This window comes from Typopeltis vanoorti, chromosome 18 (genome assembly GCF_054136105.1).
Source record: "Typopeltis vanoorti isolate ZY-2024b chromosome 18, IOZ_Tvanoo_1.0, whole genome shotgun sequence".
Taxonomy (NCBI): domain Eukaryota; kingdom Metazoa; phylum Arthropoda; class Arachnida; order Uropygi; family Thelyphonidae; genus Typopeltis; species Typopeltis vanoorti.
In genome coordinates, this window is record NC_143566.1 from 101,953,343 (window position 1) to 101,976,220 (window position 22,878).

The 22,878-nt window shown below is 34.2% G+C and overlaps 1 protein-coding gene across 2 annotated transcripts in view; it reads left to right on the top strand.

Moving 5' to 3' along the window:
• The window catches only part of LOC150096991 (carbonic anhydrase 13-like), a 235,112-nt gene that overhangs the window by 175,464 nt on the left and 36,770 nt on the right, over positions 1–22,878 (top strand). Inside the window, exons 7-8 of one of the 2 annotated variants that reach the window (XM_090407993.1) lie at positions 7,674–7,794; positions 19,555–20,513. The exons of the other annotated variant lie outside the window; for it this stretch is intronic. Coding sequence (XP_090264119.1) covers positions 7,674–7,794; positions 19,555–19,652 — 219 coding nt within the window. The 3' untranslated portion in view covers positions 19,653–20,513. Of the gene's footprint in view, positions 1–7,673; positions 7,795–19,554; positions 20,514–22,878 lie in introns of those variants that run through there. 2 annotated transcript variants of the gene reach the window in all.

The following is a 22,878-nucleotide window of genomic DNA, read 5'->3' on the forward strand; positions in this document are numbered from 1 at the left end:
TGAGGCAAATATTGCCATATGAAAAAACACGTTATAGAAAGATTGTATGAATTGGATGGATGCAAAAGATAGCAAATGAAGAACCGTTAGCCGCAAAGAGAACTTAATGCAGAAAATAATTTGAAGGAAACTTAAGCTTTTTGGACATATCTGCTGGTTGAATAGCAGTAGGAAGATCAAAACCTTGATATTTGGTACAGTGGACAATATGAACGGAAAAGGACAGACAAGATGAGAGTTAGTCTGATCTGAATGAGTCATGTGGAAAGAGTTTGCATAATTTGAGTCATCTGGCAGTGAACATAGAAAACAAGTAATGAATTATGAAGAGCATCAGATACTAACATGCATCAGATCTGTGGATGCTGATGATGCCAAATACATAGCCTGTGTTGTAAGTCAAAATTGGAAATGTTAATCTCAGCTTTTAACTTTATGCAGATGTTATACTCCTAAATAAATCCATATTACAATTTTGCAGGTTGTAAGTAGTCTGTGCGGTTAGCCTAATGGCTTTGTACTTCGCAACTATATGACTGGGGAAGGAGTGTCCTGGGTTCAATTCCCGTCACTGATGTGAGGAGCTTAAGGATCGCTCAGCCATAGCCAAGTTATCCGGTCTTGGGCACGGACATCAGGGTTTTTTCCGACAGTTTATCTGTGGTTTCTCATCCTGCAAGTAAGCAAACTGGCCCCATAAAAACCCACGGATTACAGTCAGGAATACTGATCCATCCATAACCCTGATTTGTCAGCTATGCCGGTTTACCTGCTTGCTGGAGAAAAACCCTGCTGTCCATGCCCAAGATTGGCTAACTTGGCTATGGCTGAGGAAGAACCTTAAGCTCCTCATGTTGTCGACTGGAATCAAAGCTAGGACACTCCTTCCCCAGGATGTTATACTCCTAAATAAATCCATTACAATTTTGCAGGATTCCTTAAATGAAAATGACTGAAGTAACAAATTTGGTCTAAAATCCAACAGTAAAAAAGCCTATGAAATGTGGAAATAGACTGCAGAATTAGTAAATGGTATGGTAAGGAGTCAAGTAATTTATACAGAATAAGAGAGAAATCAGTCCAAACACCAAAGTAGCTTTATACAAGAGTGTTGAAACTTATTTTAACAATCTGAGAATTGGGTTAAAAATAGTTGATGAATAATTAGAGGCCACATGCAAATTATGAGAAATAGGGAGTAAATCAAGTGAATCTGTATGCAATGAAAAATTCTTCAGGAGATGAAGTAGGATCTTTCTTCCAGGTATTAAGACACTGCTTTTATAACATTGAAATCCATTAGATTATGTTCATCCCATTTGAGAATGGAGATGAATTCAGTGTTTAAGATATTGGTTATGGAAGATCTTGAAACATGAATCATTTGAATACAAGGTTTTTCAAATGAAGAGTACTGTTATCAGCGAAATTACAGACAGGTTTGAAGTTCATCATCATCAAATTCCTGACATATACCCTCAATGGGTGTACAGGATACGAAGTACTACATGAAAAATTTACATTATTACTAACTTCCTATCTACAATTTTCTTCCAAATCAGTCTGTTACTTGTCAAGACTCCAACATTATCAGATCTTTCCTTGCCCATTCTATTTAAGTGACCATATCGCCTGAGATTAGCTCTGCTAAGGCATTCCTGGATGTTGACAATGTCAAGTTTTCCTAATATCCTCATTTTTAATATGATATTGCCATTGATGCCATCTCTTCACGCCTCTAATCTTTCTCAGGACTCTCATATCTGCGTTGGTCAAGTGTTTTACTTCGGACCCAGCTCTCAGATCCATAAGTTAAAATTGGTTTGGCCACTGTCTTGTATACAGCTAATTTAGTGTTCCGACTAATTTCTCTCTTATTCCATATGAATTTATTCAATTGACTTCCTACCATACCAGCTTTGTTGATTCTGTTGTCTATTTCCATATTTAATTTACCATCTTCACTAAAAATCATGCCTAAGTAGCTGAAATGTTTTACTTGTTCTGCAGGTTTTCCATTCACAACACAGTTGACATTTTCAACGATTCTACCTATTTTCATTGCTTTCGTCTTTTTATTGCTGACCTTCATACCATATCTATTACAACAGTTATTCAATTTAGTCAGGGAATCTTGCAAACTTGCAGCAGATTTATTTAGAAGTATAACATCGTCTGCATAAAGCAAAGAGCTGACATTAACATCTCCAATTCTGATATCATGTTTAATACCACTTTCCTTAATAATGTGATCCATATAGATAATGAATAACAGAGGGGATAATGTACATCCTTGTCTCACACCAGATTTAACATTGAACCATCTTCCTGTACTTCAGTTCTAACTGCTGACTTGCAACTCAAATAAAGACTAAGTATTGCTTGATATAATGCCCCATTGACACCATATAATTGTAGTGTATCGAATAGCTTCTCTCTTGGCACCTTGTCATATGCCTTTTCCAAATTGACAAAACTTAAATACAGATCTTTGTTATATTCCCATGCTTTCTCGGATATTTGTCATAAAGTGAAGATCTGATCCTGACAGCCTCTATTTGACCTGAATCCAGCTTGTTCTTCACCAAGCTTTTCTTCCACAATTCTTCTCAACTGTTTCTGAAGTATACTGGCATAAATCTTGCCCAGAACACTGTAATTCTCACATTCAGTTGTATTTCCCTTTTTATATATGGGTACTATTAGAGCTCTACTCCAATCATCAGGAATTCGTCTCTCTGTCCAGGTCTTCTGTACTATGTAGTGCAGCCACTGTATGACTTTTATTCCCTGTAACCTCCTAGAGAGCACGTCCCTTGAGTGTTGGATAGGGGAGCCCACCGTATGTGTGTGTGTGTATGGTGGGGTAGGTCGAATATACTGAATAAGGACTCGTGGACCAACAGGGCTATAAGGGGCAATCATTTTGATTGTAAGGGAAGCGGCACTCCCATGGACCCCTAGCTGGATCTATCCTCTTCTTTTTATACTTTGAGGAAGAGCCACTCACTTTAATCTTTCCAATAAGGCCTATTCAGCCAACTCTTCTTATTTTAGGATCCTTATGCTATTAATGTACTCGAGGCCATGGGATCTTTCCATTTCTGGCTTTACTATAATTCTACTATAATCTGCTCTTTCCCCTTCAATATACCCTATTCCTCCTATGGGTTTAAATTTGGAAGAAGGCTAGTTCAGAAGCCTTAAGGTAGCAGCCCTACCACTGAACTATTGCATCATCAGGCTAGTCACCTGACATGGAGAACATAATTCTACTTTTAAGCTGACGGAAAAAGGTAATCGGAATGAATCAATGGAAAAGGTAAAATGACAATGGAAACGACAAAATATAATACATATAGCAAACTGGAATGTAAGAGGAATAGCATATAAAGAAATAGCATTAGACTAAATATTAAATGAAAGAAATTTTAAAATAGCAGTAATCACTGAAACAAAAAAGAAATTAAAAGGAACCATGAGAACCGAAAATTTTAATGTGATATACAGTGGAGTTGACAAAGAGCACAAGCAGGAGTCATGATTTTTAATTCATAACTCCCTTTCAAAACAGTTAAAACGTTATAAATTACGGAATGAAAGAATAATAGAAGCTAGAATAAAAATAGAAGTTATTTAACAGTAATTGGTTTATATGCCCCAGAAGAAGGAAGAGAATAGGATAATATTGAATTTTATAATCAGCTGCAAAAAATATATATAATAAAATAAATTAAAATGATTATGTAATTTTAGCAAGAGACTTAAATGCAAGAATTGGAAACAAGAAAATTAATAATAATATAGGATTATATGGAGAACATACTCTAAACAGGAATGGTAAAAAAATTGATCGACTTTGAAGTTTATAAGAAACCTAAAAATAATGAATTCTTTCTATAAACATAAATACATACATAAATATACTTGGGCAGCTAGAGGATGGAAATCAATATTAGATTATTTTATCTTAAATGAAAAGACATCAAAGTTTTCGTTAGATGTTAGGGTTCACAGAGGATATGAAATAAGCAATGACCACTTCCTCATTAAAATAAAATTAAGATTACCACTTAAATGGCTACAGATAACAAGAACAGAAAGAAAATTTAAAACATTTTTTTATAAAACTAGACTATTAAATGACACAAATATACAATGACTATATGAACAAAGAATTAACCAATATCTAGATAAAATAAAACAAAATGAAGAAATAGAATGACTTAATATAAAAACGATACTAAATGCAGCAGCAAATGAAAGCTTAGGAAAGATCAAAAATTCAATAAAAGGAAAAAACTGAAGATATGGAATGATATAATCAAAGAAATAATCAAAATGAAAAAAGAAGCATATCATAAATGGCTAAGCAGTAAAAGATTAGAAGATGAAATAGAATATAAAAGAATAAGAGCCATAGCTAAAAGAGAAGTCAGAAAAAGACATAGAGAATCATGGAACAAATTTGTTGTTAATTTAGAATGTGATTTATATAAAATAAAATCCAATATATATAAGATTTTGAAATACTTAAATGCAGATACTAAAGAAAACAAAAATAAACACCAAATTGAAATTGGAGGAATTTTCTATATTTCTACACAGAATTCTGGACAGATAAATATTTAAAAAAAAAAACAGCTGGCAAACATTTAATGAAAAGGAAATAACTGAAGAAGAATTAGAAATCAGCCTGAAAGAAACTGATAATCACCTGGAGAAGATAAGCTAGGTTCAGAACTATATAAATAAGTCTTTCTTTGAATCTTGTTCCTGGAACAAGATTCAAAGAAAGACTCCTATTATTTTTAAATAAAATTTATTCAACTGGTAATCCCCCAATAGAATGGAAAAAAGCAATTGTGGATTTCCTATCTTTAAGAAAGGTAATAGAGATGACCCTAAAAACTATAGAGGAATAAGTATACTAAATTCCTGTTATAAAATATATAGCAGAATTTTAAATAGCAAACTAATGAAATACTCTGAAAACTTTGTTTAGAAGCACAGAATGGATTTAGAAAAAGGATGATCATGTGTAGACCTGGCCTTTTGCCTAAAATTAATAATAGAGAAAAGAAGAGAATGCACATATTGCATTTATTGACTTTGAAAAAGCATTTGACAAAGTTAAAAGAAGCATTTTATTTAACATATTAAAAGAAAGACAAATACCAAATAATATCCTAAAAGTTATAAGTATATATGAAATTAATCAAATACTAATAAGATTAAATCATGAGCTATCATATACAAGAGAGATAAACCAAGTGGTCCAACAGGGATGTTCCCTCTCAGCAACTCTTTTTAATATTCATCTAAATGAAATAATAATAAAATGGAATAAAAATTCCCATCAAGGTATTAAACTTTCTCCTACTGTGAACTTAAACACACTCTTTTTTGCCAACAACCAATTAATAATTACAAATTCTGAAGATAACTTACAGAAAGCTATTTTAGATCTAAATGAGATAGCCAAAGATTACGGTATGATAATATCAACAAAAAAATCAAAAACTATGGCCTTTAAAGGAAGATCCAGCAAGAACTAAGATAGTAATAGATAAATGAATTCACCTGTTCTAAGATCTTGTTAACTACCTAGGATGTATGATCACATATGAAAAAGATATAAACGTAAAAATTGCAAAATATTTAAAAATAACAAGTGTAATTAACTCTATATTTAAACCAAACCTAGTTCAAAAACAAACCAGTCTAAAAGTATACAGTACGTTAACCCTACCAGTCTTATTGTATGGAAGTGAAATCTGGACAATAAAACAAAAAGACAAAGATGAATAACAGCAGAAATGAAGTTTGAGAAAAACTGCAAAGTATACTCTATTGGATCACAAAAGAAACGAAGAAATTATGAAATAATTAAACCAAGAATCAGTAATAGAAAAAATTAAAAAATATAAACATAAATGGATAGAACACGTTCAAAGAATGAAAATAGAAAAATTACCAAAACAAGCCTTAAAGTACAAGCCATTAGGAAAAAGAAAACCAGGATGCCCTCTTAAACAATTCAACGATGACTTCTAAGGCCAGAACAGGCCATACTAGGCCTAAATGCTTGATATGCATGATGATGATGATGATTTGTGACTGTAGACGAAGATGGGATCCACCACTACACACCCCGAGTCCAAGCAGCAGTCAAAACAGTGGACAATGCCTGGTGAAAGAGCACCGAAAAATGTGAAGACATTTTTATCACATGGGAAGGTGATGGCTACTCTTTTTTGGGATTCCCAAGGAATTATCATGATACCCTATTTGGAAAAGTGTAAGACAATAACAGGAGTCTATTATTTGTCATTATTGGACTGTTTAAAAGAAGACCTGAAGAAAAAGCAGCCAAGATTGGTGAACAAAAAAAAAGTGTTCTTTCATCAAGACTGTTGAGTAGTTTTTTATTTTTTAATTCTTGACTAAAGATCAGAGGAGGAATTGTCTGGATAGTTTGTTGAATATTGGAAGGCTATTTGCCTTGGACATCTAAACAATTGTCTAGGTCAGGAGTTGGCAATGCAGCGCCTGCAGTGAATTTTAGTGCGCTGTCAGAGAAATTATTGTAAACTGCTTTATTTATATGAATTTATATTTTTTGTATTCATTATTTTATTTTTTTATGGTATTTTATATTCATTCATATATGACAAAAATGTTGTAAAAGCAAGTGAAATAAAATAATGTTAAAATTTGAAATCTCATTTTTTTTTTTAAAACAACTAATCATAGAATTTCTAAGCCTGAAATGAGAGAAAAAATGCCTGTGTCATGAGCCCCCGTAATTTTCAAATTTTATATTGCGCTCTTCATATTAAAAAGGTTTATTTTTTTTAACTTTTTAATATAAAACCTACCACAAATGAGCCTACCAAACTTGCCTTTGGTTGAAAAGCCCTTATAAAAGGTCATTTGCGTCTTAGATGAGTTTCAAACTCTCATCTAAAACACGTGGCAAACGTGACCAAGTATTTTGCATATATGCTTTCATCCAAGAGGTATCTTTGGTACTATCTGACCTACAGAAGCTGTCTTTAGTTCTTATCAACTCTGAATGTTTTATTTCTTGAGGTCCCATTTCACTGTTTCCAATGATTTATCCAACCCTTGCAGTCTGTCATCCACCATCAGAGTTCACATTTAGGGGTTGGCACAACTATTTTTGAAGCTTTGACCTTGATAACTTTAGGTAATGATTTTATAATGGTGCATGTTGAGTTTGGAGACAACAGTATAATTTTCATGACTGAGCCAGTGTTTCATGGTTTGTTGCTTTTCATAAGACTTGGATCTGCTTGGCCATGGTGATCCTGTTCATGAGTATATAGACAACTTTGACTAGTACAGCTAGGATAGCCAAAGGTGACATTTTAGTATATATCATGAATATCAAACTTAATTTCATTCTGTTTTAAAATATTTTTCCAAAATTTTGCAAGTATCCCAAATACTGAATTTCAGTAAAATCTGTTTAGCCAGTATTGAATTAATTTTGTTCATCCATACAATTTATCTAATAGATATGTTCACACATTTTGCAAATTCACCTAAAATAGAAAAAAATAAACTTTATAAAAAAAATAATAATTAATATTTTAGAAAAAAATTAGCAGATAAGATTTAGTACCCTAACATTTTTTTCTTTTCAGCTTGACAAATTTAAAAAAATTTACTGTTATGCTGAAGGAGAAAGTAGTCTCATTCATGAATCTGAAGGCTTTCTTATTGAAAATTATCGTCCTCCACAACCTATTTATGGACGGGTCATACGTGAGGCTCCCTATTAATTGGATTAAATATATAATATGTTATATTTGTTTCTATGGAAACAATATACAGTATATTTTTTATTTCTTATTAATGAATATTTTATATAACAAGTATATATGTATGTGTATATAAATATGACATAGAAGTTTATTTTGACAAGAATTAGTATTAACATAAAAAAACAGTAAGTTTTTAAATTTAGTAATGTAACGTGTTGTCACTGAATGCCCGTTATGTTGTAGTTTTTAAAGTGTAATCTATATCACCAGTCTTAAATTCAGTGTAGACCCACATTTGTTAGTTAACAAGAAGTATATTTTAGAATATATGGATAATGTTCCAGTCAAAAGAATTATAGGGCAGTCTCTACATTTAGTAACATCTCATGTTTAAATCTCTGCATCCATCAGTCTTATATCATTATTACGTTCAGTGATTCTGTCTCTTCCCCTTATATTTGCCCAGAAATATACCCACAAAAGTGAGATCAGCCATGAAGTTCTTATTACTTGGTATGTATTTCATTTGTGGGTCCTAGTCATGTATTGATATGTACTGCACTATTTCTTGGTGTGGATCCTCGAGGTGTATAGGATATTATGACAGCACAACTTAAATGACATTATTATTAGCTTCCTATGAATAATTTTCTTCCATACCCACATATTGTCAGAACTTATGTTTTGGTCTTCAAAGACAATATTAACTACAACTTGATCTTCCCTGTGACTTTTTCCATGGCAATAAACACTAGGTTTTTCAAATCTATTAACTAAGTTGATTTTAATTGTAAGTGGAGGTTTCTGTAAGTAAGTCGTTTGACTTGCATCTTCAGGGATAAAAGGTAACTTAAAGTTTAAAACACAAAAAAGAGAAATTATTCAAAAATAGTTCATACTATACAGTTGTAGCCATCTGACTGTTCAAAAAATTAAAAAAATCAGAATGCAGATTCAAAGCAGTGCTAAGTTTAAACAATGCTGGATGATACCACGTCCTGTTGTTCACGTTCATAATGTCTGAGGTCTGACTAAGGTATATTTTTTTATCAAAGCTGACCAAACTTGGTGTAGAATTAAGCCTTGGTTTCTATTGCATCGTGTTGGAATTCTAAGCATGTTTGCAGCTTTAAATTTCCTTATGTAACAGTTTTTTCCTATGTAAGACATGTTTATTTTCTGCCAGAGTACATTGTGGCCGGTGGAAGTGGTATGGAAAGCTAGACCTGATTTGTGTTCTCTTCTGTTCTGCACATCTTTTTGGTGTTCGTTCATGCGTATTTCCCCAGATCTTCCTGTATGTCCTATGTAGCAGATGTCACAAGAACAATAAATTTTATAAACACCTGGTTTTTTTAAAGGATGATATGGAGGTTTCGAGGGGGGTGGGGTATAGAAATCTTGAAATTTTTTCCAGTGGCAGAAAGGCTACTTTGATGTTATGTTTGTTTAGTAATTTAGCCATCTTGTCTGTAACATTCTTGATATATGGAAGCGTGATAGTGTTTTTGAAATCTTGTTTCTGTGAGATGATTGTAGGAGAGGTATGGAGGATTTTTTTGATAGTCTTGGGTTCATAACCATTTTTTTGAGAATGTGTGTTAAATATTCTAATTCTTCATTTCTCTGTTTTTCTGTGCTGGAAATATAAGCTCTGTCCCTCAGGGTCTTTATAAGACCTATTTTTTGTGAAGGGTGGTGGTGTGAGGCCGCATTAAGAAATCTTCCTGTGTTGGTGGGTTTTCTATATATTGAGAAAGAAAGTTTATCTTTTTCATTGACTTCTAATAGGATGTCAAGAAAAGGAAGTTTTCTAAGTTCTTGTTCTAAAGTAAATTTTATATTCTTATGTAAATTATTCAGATAATCTTTGAAAGCAGTGAGTTCATCTGTTGTTCCTGGCCATATCATGAAAATATCATCTACAAAGCATAGCCAAATTTTTGGTTTTTTATGATAATTGATTAAAGCATTATTTTCAAAATTTTCCATAAATAGGTTAGCTAAAGCCGGAGAGAGGGAAGAGCCCATAGCCAATCCTTCTTCGTTTGTCTTGATACTTGAAAAAAAGTATTATTTATACAATGTTTATAAAGATCTATGATGTCCGGAGGAAAAAGGTCTTCCAGGAGATTCACAGTTTCGTTTCTCGGAACATTTGTAAATAGGCTGATAACATCCAAACTTGCTAAGATGTCTGAAGGTCCAGTGTAAATATCTTTTACCTTCTCAATAAAATGTGTACTGTTCTTGATGAAAGATGTTTTTCCTGTGTGAGGTAAAATCATGTTGGTGAGATGTTTTGCTAAATTAGAGGTTGGAGAGTCTCTTCCATCCACTATCAGTCTTAAGGGAATACTTATCTTATGTATTTTTGGTACACCATAAATTCTTTGAACTAATGGGTGTTTTGATTGTGGAGTTCTTTTAAGTTCTTCAGTCCAATTAGGCATCTTTTTAATTAGATCATTGGTTTTATTGCGAGCACGCCATGTGGGATCTCTGTCTAAAGGTCTATAGGTATTAGAATCTTCAAGAAGAGTTTTCATTTTATTGTTATAATCTTCAGAGTTCAAAACTACTGTTGCATTCCCTTTATCTGCTTTGATTATAACGATATTTTTGTCCGATTTTAGTTCTTTGAGGGATGTGTATTCCATGTAAGGAAGATTCCTTTGAGGTAATTTGCTTTGCAATAGTAATGCTGTGCTCTATATGTAGATAAGATCTGATGTATCACCAGATAAATTTCTTATTCCTTTTTTTATTTGAGCTGTAATGTCAATTTTTGGTAGGAAACGTGGCGTTAAGGCAAAGTTGAAACCTTTCAGGAGTAGATTTTTTTCGGATCTTGATAGGACTCTTGAAGAAAGGTTAATAACTACTTTGGAATAATCTAGGTGTTTTCTTTGTTTTTGCTTTTTTCGTGAAGAAGTAAGTTAAATTTTTTGATTAAAGTGTGCTTCTTCCGATCAGAAATTGCTGCAGCTTTGTTATATGTGAAATGATGTCTATGTTGTTCCACAGGTCGATGTGGCTAACTCATTGTGTAGAGAAAATGTATTTCAGCTTATTTGTGCTAATTCTGATCTAGTAGCTGAAATTCTTTCTCTCAGAATCGCTAGTTCCATTCTTCAGTAAATTCTGATGACTTTATTTGTTTGGAATGCATGCTTGATTTGGATGAAATTGGGTAAGATTTCGTTATCTCTGCATCGGATTAAGAATATAAGACGGTTGAAGAAATTCAAATGTTTAATATGTAAATTCAAAATACTATTTTTGAATAATTTATCTTTTTTTGTGTTTTAAACTTTAAGTTACCTTTTACCCGTGAAGATGCAAGACAAACGACTTGCAAAACTTGCTGGGTTTTATTTCTTTATTGTGTTTTTATCTTAATAAAAAAATGTGGCCCAACTAAGTTGATTTGTTGGAGATCATACCCTTGGTTTTCACTCCTTTTATCATATAGATCTTGCTTGCCCTTAATAGACAGTGAGGTTATTAACTACATCTGGCTCAGTAGTATTGCTTTTGTGCATTTGTTTCATATGGCATATCTTTTTAGTTTTGCATATCTTATTAGTTGATTTGTATGGGTAACTGCTTGTGAGAAGTATGTGAGAAGGCTGCCTGCTAAAGAAAAGTAAGGATATCTGGAATGTTGACTTCTCGATGAAGTTCCGAGCTAAGATCATTGATAGCTGTTATCTGATATTGGAAAGGTATATTTTTGAGAATGACTATATCCAGAACATCTGGTCATCCAGTCGTTCCATAATGTATAGGTTCTAGTGATCCTGTAACTGCAATATTTTTCTCTTGGTGGTAAAATTGTGTAGAATTTTTCTGTTTGTTTGGTGATTCTGCTATTCCATGTCATATGTTGTGGAGTTTGTCTTCAGCCATTCTTACTGCTTCTTTGGTATCCAGTAGTTGTGAGAGATCAGCAGTGAAAATCTCTTTGCTTGGAGAGTTATATACTGAATAGATTTTGAAGCTGCTTGTATTGGCTTAATGAATTTGTAGGCCGGTGATCTGCAAGTTTGTGGTTGAAGTGATTTTGGTTTCGTTGAAGCTAAGGTATCTTCTAATAAATATGGCCATACCTCCACCTCTAATGAGTTTTATCATATCTGAAGAGTTGATAGTTTTTTAGTTTCAGTTTCAGTTTTTCAGAAATCTGAGTCTTGGGTAGGATTTGTTTTTCTAAATTCCATCAGTATTTCTTCCAGAGTGGCTGTTATCATAGCAGACTTGTTGCGGTTATATGGGGGATGTTGTCCATCAGGACCTGGTTTTGTAGTTGCTTCTGCTTAAGATTTATTCATGTAGGTTGGTGGGAGGGTTCCTGTTTGGTGCAGTTAGGGGAGGGATCTATTCCCGGAGCTTTTTTGCTGTCTTTTGGTTACTTGGATTTTGTGTACAGCCTTTGTAATTAGCTGGGTGGGGTCTGCCACAGTTGGCACACTTTGCTGGAGTTATGTAGTTTCATGCAAGAGGCCATGGGGTGTTTATCTTTGCATTTGAGGCAGCAGCTTTGTATGCAAGCATATTTTTGGCATCAGTGGCATTGACCGGATGATGCCTTCCTCCGTAGTGGTTCCATATTATTAGGTCGCATACTGTTTTTAGATTATATATTTCATGTTTTTCTTTACTTATCTCCACCAGTACTAGCAGCATCAGACGATGTCTGCCCTGTGCAGCTTTGATATTTTAATGGGTTCAGAGCCATGTCTTGTCGGGTCTGCTGTTACTTCCTTGGTTGTTATTGTTTCAAAAACTCCTCTTATCACTACTTTCAGGTTTTCATCACTCTTTAGGGCAAAAGTGTGATAAGGAATGGATAGGTCATCAAATAGCTTTGTCAGAGTTCAGTAGTCACGGATTCCGATTGTATGCATACACCCTCCGCTGTATTTTTGGCATTGATAAAATTTATGTGGGTTAAGTCTTGCCATTTCTCTTTAGTTCTGAGGATTACTGGGGGAATATGCTCTGTGCTTGTGTTGACAGATGCGGCCATTGGTGTAGCGGGTTCAGTGATATTAATCCTTCCTTCTCTTTTTTCTGTTTACTACCTGAAATTCTTCCTGTTTCTCTTCTGAGTCCAACTGGAGTCCTGTATGGAGGACTGGCTGAATAAAAGTTCACAGAAATAAAATTATCCAATGATGATCACAATTACCAATTGATCAAAAATAGTAATCAAATATGATATCTCACCATTGATCACAATTCAAAATAATACGGAATACCATAACAAATCTTTTCTCTCCCATTCTTTAATTTGCCATACCTATATTTGCATTCAGTACTTTTTTGAATGCTAACATTGTCAAGTTCCTTTCTAATATATTCATGTTTAATATTATTCCAAAAACTCATATTGGTCTCCAATCTTAGAACCTAGAAAACAATTTCCTTCCTCATTCTTCTTTTTCGAGAAGCGATATCTTTTCTTTTGGAGTTTTTCTTCTTAGAGTACATTCAATTCCACGATTCTTTTCATGTCTTCGGTGATTTTTTTTTTTATAGTTCCCCAACCTAGGGGAACTCCCTTATATTTTTCATTGTATCATTAAACACAGGCTTATCTACATTTAGTTAAGTGGGTATTCATTTGGCCTGTTCCTTATTCCATATAAATTTATTTATGTAGCTCTTCTGTGGTATAGTTTCATATTTTAATTTTTCACTTCATATCTCTTTTAAAGGTTCATTTTTGAGAAATCAGCTAACATTTCTCTCCTAATTTTCATAGCTTTCATCTTTTTATTTTTGAATATACATACACTTTAAATTTGTTATAGCAGTTATTTAATTTGAGCAAGAATAAAGAAATGCAGTAGATTAAGAGGATAATATTAGAGAAATGTGCATAATATCCTTTATTTTGACATCATATTTAACAACTTTTAAGATTTATTATGTGCCAGCTTCTAACTGCTCTTTTTAGGAGGACACCATAACCACACAAACCATGATCTACACTGCACAATCCATCTTTGCACTATACCATCTACCACCCAGTAATATTTTTGCTTGTTAATTGCATGTGTTCTCTGACCAATTTGCATGTATGCAGGATGAAAAGCCAGAGTTAACTCACCTTCAATTAATAAAGTCCACATAAAGATATCTCTCATCATGGCAAGAATGAAATTTGGGTTTTCAAAGGATGCTTGTCCCACTGTTCTTCCAGCTGCAATATGGAAGCTCTGTGGTTGTCATAATTTCTTGATAAGTACTCTTAAGGGATTGTACAGGATACTATTGACAGTGTAACACAATAAGGTTTCACTTTTACTGACTTCCCATCTGCCAATGATAATCCAGTAATGATGAAATATTCCAAGTTCAGTACTTGCATTTTGATCTTAGACTGCTGATGATTCATCCAGCTCTTGGTCGTCTGGGTCTTTTTCTTACCATTCTTGAATCAAACTACCTGTTTTACTTACCTCGATTTTCTTCAGAATATGCAAAACTTAGATTCTCTCTGTATTTGCATGTTTTTTTTGCTGTTTTAAATAATCAATTTAATAACTGTTGTTCATCTCATTATTTCATCTTCCTTTTCCATCTTTTATCTGCCTCTCAGGGGCAGATAAAAGTGATTGACATATTCTAAAATGCTGACACTCCCATCGCCTGACCAACTCGTTCCGGACACAAACATCTAACACAAAAATAAATACATATGTAAAGATAGCTCAGAAACTGAGCTATCTTTACAATTTCATTGTACTGTTCTTCACTCTTGCAGAATTCAATGTAGTTGCACCATTTTTTCTGACTTAACACTTCTTTTCCATCATATGAAGCAACAAATCTCTTCAAGTTGGAAAATTGGTTAAAACATTTGCTGTCATCAACTTGCACACCTTGCTTCATCAAGACGTGTATACATTCTTTTACACTTTCCCAGGAGAGTTCTTTAAGACCTAGCCACTTAAAACAGGAAAATTCATTAAACTGTTGCATCCACATGTTCAAATAGTCTAAACGCCTTACATAGTGTTTCCACATTAAACCAAAATGTTTTTACCCCAGATTTGAAGCCATCACTTTCCATTTTCTTCAACATGTCCTTTGCTTTCAATGGTACAAAATGTTAATTTTTTCCTTTCCTGAAGAAGATCATGTAATGAAGATAGTATTTCCATTACATCAATAAGGGAATTGTCTTCTTTCTCTAGCCTGCTAATATGTGAATAGAACACACCAATTAGAGACTGCAAATGCCATAGATTTCACTGAAAGGGTCTTCAAAAAAGTTCTTTATTACAGCTGGTGGTCTATTTTGAGATAAAAAAGAATGATTTAAGAGCTGGATACATTTGAATTAGTCTTTGAACAGCAGGGTACAAGGATAGCCATTTTTTTTTTACTGTGATTTAAAAGTTGCTGCTATTCTATATCCACAAACTCGCAGAACTCCTTGAGAGACTCCACACGGACACTGTATATTGAAAAGTAATTATATATTTATCTATTAAAGTTTGTTGGTCAATGTCAAGCAGGTCAACCATGTTGGATGCAGTTATTAAGGATGTGTGGAGGGCATCCCACTCCGACCAATGATTGGTTATCCATCCTCTTCAAGTTGGCAAATACATTATTGCCTTGACCTCTTGCAATACCCCCAAACATGGTATTGCAATTATCACCCCCAAAAGCAACACATTTATTTTGAAATCCCAAATTGTTTAGTGTTTCACTAACATAAATTGAAATAGTTTCTACAGTTTTGTTTGGTTTGCTCTCAACATTCACTACTTCAATCTGTAAGCCTCCATTCTTGTAGTCAAAATATTGAATAAGGATAGGAAATAATTTTGCATTACCATAGTTACTAGCATTTATTGAAACACCTAGGGAATATCTGCCATGGGTTTGATTATAGTTTCTATCGAATGGGGAGCAAGACCAAAATTTACAATGGCTTGTGTTTTTGTGCAACCACTCGACACTTTGGCTCCAATTTTTGAATTGCTGAAAATTTGTTTCAACAATCCAGGAGCACAATTCCATGGATTGTGCTCCTGGATTGTTGAAACAAATTACAACAGTATGATATGCAAGGGCCCCTTCAGCAGCACTTACACTGTCTTCCAATTCTGAATTTGGCTTGATTTCTGTTTTTGCATGTAGTTCGAAGTCTCTTATCCCATGCTGTGTGACAGAAACGTATGTACTAGGATGCATACAATACATTCAGCCTCCTATGGTTCGCATCCAAGCCGAAAACGTGGACATGAGCCAAAATTATATCGTAATGTTTAGGTAGCCCTACATAACGGTTATGTCATAACCTAAAACATGGTATATATTTTAAATCTAATATAATTTAATATCTTACTTACTTGGTAAGGTCATTAATACTAATTAAGAACGAACAAAACTAAGGATGCATCTTGATTTCCACTTCAAACATCACCACTATCATAGCACTAAGCACACAGTAACGCCATTAACTTGAGGCCAGCGAGAAAGAGCGAAAAGTTGAAAAAAAAACAAGTGTGGATATCTAAAAACGCGATTCGATTATTGATTCAATTGTTCTATAATATAACCAACCTCCTACATTCTTGTTTCAGCAATGTTACCAACACAGGAGAAACGCCTGGGGAAAAAATCAGAAATGCAAACAAAACGGGGTTTTTTCGAAAATGTATGCGGACAGATATTTTCATTATCAAAATGCAGACATGTCTGCATAAATGCTGATGTTGCTGATGTATGGTAACCCTACTCAGGGAAAAAGAGATTGTTCCAAAGAATAGGGTTGGATGAAACGTAAGAAGATGATAAGTTTGGTGTTGCACAGCATATGGATGTTGGCTAATGGCAGCTCTATTCCTTACATGATTAGAAGAAAGTGGAGGAATGGTAGTGACCAACTCAGAGGGAGCAATGCCCATGAAAATATCTGTAGAAAAGGCACGGTTGCAGAAGCAGAGTACGTGTGGGGGAAAGCACACTGCTCTATTCTTGATATCATCATGAATTCTTAGGGATATAGACTGTATATTTAGTTTAACATGACGATTTCATGTAAGTGTTCTTAATTTAAGCTATTATGACATCAACATTTAAATTGCCTATATAATTTCATCCTCTTCTAGTTCTTATGTCTCCCATTTATGTTTGCATTTGTATTTCTCGTGTTGTCATTGTGTGTGCTTTTATGTACATTCCTGCTAATCCTTTGTTCTGTTGTCAGTAATGTCAGTGGTAGGCATCAAGGCGTGTTGGCTGCATTTGTAAATAAATGGATATTACAAATAAGTATTTATAAATAATGATGGAACAACCATCAAGTACATCTATTGATGTACTTGATGGTTGTTCTATTTCTTTTAAAATCTGCTCTTTCATATGTTCCTTTCTTGCAAGTTTTAGAATGGGTAAAATGACATTACTTTGATAATTTTTATGACAGTCATAAACAGCAGTATTCCCTTTCCTGGAGGTTCAAAAATTTAGATGTGTGAAAGTGCATTAAGAACAACTTTATTCGAAATGCATAGAGTATTTAAGAACATTGTTTTGCAAACTTTTACTGTTTCTTTATTTAAAAAAACCTGTGCATCAAACTATTATTCTTTGTTTTGTTTACCACCATCTCTTGGCCTTGGTCTGCATATTTCTTTCACTTCAACACAAGAACTAATAAATTGTCGTTTTTACATCTTTTTTTCCATCCCAGTATTGCTTGAATATGTCTAATCTTATGTTTTCGGGAACTTTCTCCACACATTTCAACTTACATTTACACGGAGGCTTCATTGCTCTTGCTGGAATTGTCTTGCCCCTTTTGATGATGTATTCTTCTCCTGCTGCATGACTTGCCTTTCGCTTGTTACATGTCCATTTTTCTGGTTTTTGTTCACGTTTTCGACCTTCCTTTGCAATTTGCGATTTCTTTACAACTTTTCTTCTGAAACTGGTTCTTGAATTTTCACAATCTGTGTCTGAACTTTCTTCTTCTGGTATATAATTTGCATCTTTATCTGTGTCATCACTTTCACATCCACTTAAGTACAAATCATTGTTCATTATTTTATTTGTCATCAATGTTTGCTCGTCACGAACTGAGTTTAAAACAACTTTTGAACAGCAAGCTTCATAATTCTCAGCATTATACCTATTTTCAAATTCAGATGCTAATTGTTGAATTTTCTTTAATGTAGACAACGAACCTTCAACACAACTATTATCATTTCTTGCTATCTTGTCTGAAATGTAATAAGAAAAGTATAGATAAAATTTCATATTCAATATGTTTTATGCTCAGCTTTTACTGAACACAGTGGTCCGAACGATTGCTAGGTTGACCATAAATGACGAAGAAAATAAAGAATAACAGAATTGAAAGAATTTATCTCGAAATCGCATTTTATTTCCAATAATTATCGATAACAAAATAAAACTGGAAATTTTAAAAAAAGTGTGGTAACAAAAAACATGACGCATACCGTTTTCATCGTCATTTTAAGTCTACCTCGCGATTGTTCAGGACCACTGTGCGATCTAATACTTACCTTTATTTTTTTCCTGGTAGTTTTTTCTGTCTTGAACGTAAGTTGTACAAACTGCTTCCTGCGAGAGTCGGATGTGTCAAAATTCATTTTTTATAAAGCAAGTACACACAAGATGAAAATAAGAACACTATCTCACTATATCTACCCAATAACTAATAGAAAGAGACTGAATACAAACAAAATGAATCGATCAGACCATGCGGCTCTTAGACCGATATCAACAGGTCTGTGATGAGTCATCCTACAGCATTAGAGGTAAAAAGCACTATCTGGACATAGTTCCTGTAAAAAGACTAATAACCCAAAGTAAACGGCTACTTGTCCACTTAGTGCTCTTTACCTCGATACCATGATGGCACATAGTGCCCTTTCCAACTGGCTAATCGGCTTGTTATTACACGCAGGAGATGGTGCTTTGTACAACTGAAAAGAGCACGAAACAAAACATTAAAATATACTACCTAAAACTCAATTCCATTTAAAAAAAAAAAGGACATAGTGCTCTTTACATCCGGTGTACAGAGTTGTGCTTCTGGAGGTCTTGTGCTAGATGGAGAGTTAACCCGTTTGTTTTTCAGGTGATGGCTACATCCTCTGTAATTAGCTGGGTAAGGGCCTCTACAGTTTGCACATTTGGTTTTTGGCTTGGTACAAGTGTTAGTGACGTGGCACTCATCGCACTTCAAGAACCTATACTCTGCCTTGCACAGCTTCTGGGTATGACCAAACTTACTTCTGCCATCTGTGGCATTGCCCAGTCGATGCCTTTTTTCTTAAGAGTTCTGGAGTGATTTTGAGCCGACAGATCGATGTTAGGTCATAGATGTTTTTATGTGGATTTTGGATTTCCACCAGGACTAGTGGCATAGGGCTCTTGTGATCTCTAAGCATTCTGGGTACCTTAACCGGTGGCAGATCTTGGTAGCAGAGGTCTGCTGCTATTTCATCTGAGGTGATGTCCTCAGCCACACCTTGGATCACTACCTTGAAATTTTTCTCAGACCTGAGGGAGAAATATTGTATACCTGTAGCATTCATTTCCTTAGTAAGTATACGATAATCGTTCACTGTGGCAGGCTGGATCTTAATGCTTTCATCCATTTTTTATGCTGCTGTATATGTAATCTGCCGATTTGATATGGTAGATCTTAAAGACATCCATCTGAGTTTTTCTCTGAGAATAATTGGTGATACCCTTTCTTTAGAAAAGGCAGAGGAGTCAGAAATGGGACCATCTTCATCCATTCCGTCGTCCCTGTGCGGTTCTGAAGTTGTCTTGCACACGAGTCTCTCCGTGATCTGAGGGAGTGGAGACCGCCAAATCCAGTTTCTCCTCCACCGAGGCAGTGTCTGCACCCTCCACATCACCTGACAAAGAGTACAGATTGAGGAAGCCGGGACACTTAAGCTCAAATTTTTTCAATATACTCAGTGCCAGCTTTCTGTTGAGTGACTACTAGTGTCCAGGTTATTTTTGCTCGTGATTGTTGGAAGTGTGCTGTGTTGCTGCCAACATAGACCTAAGAGTCCATCTACGAAATCCTAAATTAGAATCAGAAGACCTACCAGCAAGGAAAATCATTCAGTACCTTATATTTGCTAGCGAAGGATCGAAAGTTAGAGAAATCCGTTGAGTGGGGTGATGCTGTGACCTCGCTTGGCCTCAACTCAAATTTCCTACCTCCCTAGAAACTAGGGTTTATACAAAACCCGACATTTGGAAAGCCTGGTTTTATAATTCCATTATTTCCAAAAAAAAAAAAAAAATATTAAACTCTTTTTCAAATTTTTACACAAAAAAATATAATTAAAGCAGTAAAAAAAATTTATACTTATTTTAAACTTTTTCAGTTGAATATTTATGGATTTATGAATATTTATATATATTTATGGAACTGAAAAAAATAAAGTAAAATATACTCCATACAAAACCAAATTAAAAAAAAACAATCTAGACAAAATATAAATTATAAAGTTTTATTTCATTTAGTATTTTTTTCGGAAAAAATTGACTCCATGATTTCAAAAAACATGATGTCCACTGAACGATTAATTACTTAATTTGTTCTTATTCTAGAATAGAAAATACTCTCTCACTGGCTACTGAACTTGTATCGTTTTTAGAGCATTAAATAATAAATCTAAATTCTTTGTTCTTTGTCCTCAGATACTGAAAATTCGGCCTTCAGTCTCTTTGGATTTTATATTATTTCTTTGGGTTCCTCAAGAAACCTATGAATCGATTCTTTTATTGCTTCTTTTAGCTCATTGCTGTGATTAATAGTTTCTCTGTTTCTAATATATTCATCATTGGAATCCATACAAGAATTTGGATATATTCTAGACGATATTTTTCCAGATATAGCCAGTAGAAATACACTAGATTTTTTTGTTGAAATGTTTTGTGGATTTTGCCAATATAGTGAAAGGGTTACTAATCCAAGTTGTCTTCTTTCTTGAATACGTACTTCTAAAGCATTTAATAATTTGGAACTAATTTCAGTCTTTAAATTTTTTTACTTCATTTAACAGAAATTCAAATGTCTTTATTTGTTAATAAATTGGCATCTCACTGTCATAAGGCCTAAGCTGCTAGAATTACTTGTCCCAACACTTTAAGAAGCTCCATGATTTTAGGATATTGAGCTTCATTCCACATATGAGAATCACCAATATAATTCAAAGCTAAAACAACACATTCTTTTAATGTTATAAATCTTTCAGTCATGACCTCTATAAACTATTCCATCTCGTTGGCAGTCAAGAATCAAACTTCAGAATTACGTTAAACTATCTTGTTTTACATAATTCTGAAGGATGCCATCTTTTACAGGAAAAATTCTAAAAAAATTTGCAAATGTTTTCTAATTTGGGACATTGTAATTGTCAGACAACATAGGGAATCCACAGTTGCTATCTAGATCAAGAGAATTTAAAAAGGCCTCACTATAGTCATCTTACGATTCCTCACTTGTAACATATACGTTGGTTTCAGCAATTTCTTAATTTTTATATAACACATCAGTAAATGCTAAGTGTATGGTGTGTGAATAGCATAGTTGATTAATTATAGGTGATAATTTGTCAAATGTTTTCATAAGTAGCACCATCATTTGTTGCTGCAACTATGTCAGTTGTTAGATCCAAGTTAAAAATTTGTAGCCTCTCAGAAACTAATTCTAATGCTTTCTTAGCATCGTAGGAACTATATATTGAAACTAAGCCCAAATTAAAATCTTCCACAAAATGGTGTACATTGATATTCAAATACAGTTGTATTTGAATATCAATTAACCGACTATTAGGGGCTAAGGGTTGTCCATTAAATCGAGAATCTTGGGAATAGTATTGAAAATAAAGCACTTTCGGCGGTACGTTATTAATATATTTAATGAGAACATTTTTATGTAAATTCTATTTTTTTTTTAAGGATTGGACTTGATAAAAGCATAAAGTTTCAGTTGTTTTCCACGTTTATACTGTTTCTTAATAATTAAAGATTGAAATTGCCGAAAATGTTCGTAATAAGCAATCACCTCTGGATCTGAAGGGATGTGCCTGTGAATGAGATTGTTGTCCATGTGTTCTCTAAAAACTGATAGTTTCGGACCAGCTAGAACTGCTTCTTCCTCATTGTCAACCTTCTGATCGCCCCGTAGAACATCTTCAGCAATCTCTTCCTGGCTGAGAATTTGGTAGCCTGGGTTGCCCCTCATCAATGTCATTCTTGCTGACATTATCAGCAGCTCGCATCAAAGTTTCACGGAAATCAGAGATTTCAAAACCTCCGAAATCTTATTCTGGTCCATTCCTATTCAGTAACTTGGTCCAGCCATTAGCCAGTGCTGTTGTAGTCTTTATCTCCTTCCAAGTGGCAGCAAAATTAAAGATGGCAAACGATGTTGTATGCATGCAAATTTTGAAGTGTCCGTGTATCTTCTTTGGGATCATTTTTGTTCTCCAAGACAACCATAACCTCTATAAGAAACTTCTTATACAACCTCTTGCAGGCAACAATGACTCCCTGGCCTATAGGCTGTATTATAGAAGTGGTGTTTGGATTAGGATGGGTTGATATCAAGAAGCAAAACAGCTTTTACATCTTCAGGAGAGATTTTCAGAACCTCTTCTTGGTAGTTTTGCACTTCGGGTATGAAGCGATTGAAAAACCAGTTGAAAAAAAATGTCGCTTGTAAACCAGGCATTCCTTGAGCTGGAATAGATGACAGGCAACTGGTTCATAACACTCTTCAAAGTGCGAGGCTTTTGTGCTCTTCCGACTACCATCAGCATTAGCACAAAGTAGGGTTGAAATGCTCTCCTTGGTTAATTTGTGACCAGGCATGCTAATCTCGTTTGTTAGTGAGGGTATTTTGTTTTTTGGTAATATCTCTTGTTGCAACGACTCATATGAATGAGCTTGTTGTAATGCTGTTAATGGACAATCCATCCATTGCAGCAAGTTTTGAAGCCATAATGCATCGCCGGCCACACCACCATCTTATACAGCTTTTCTTTCATTTTACAAT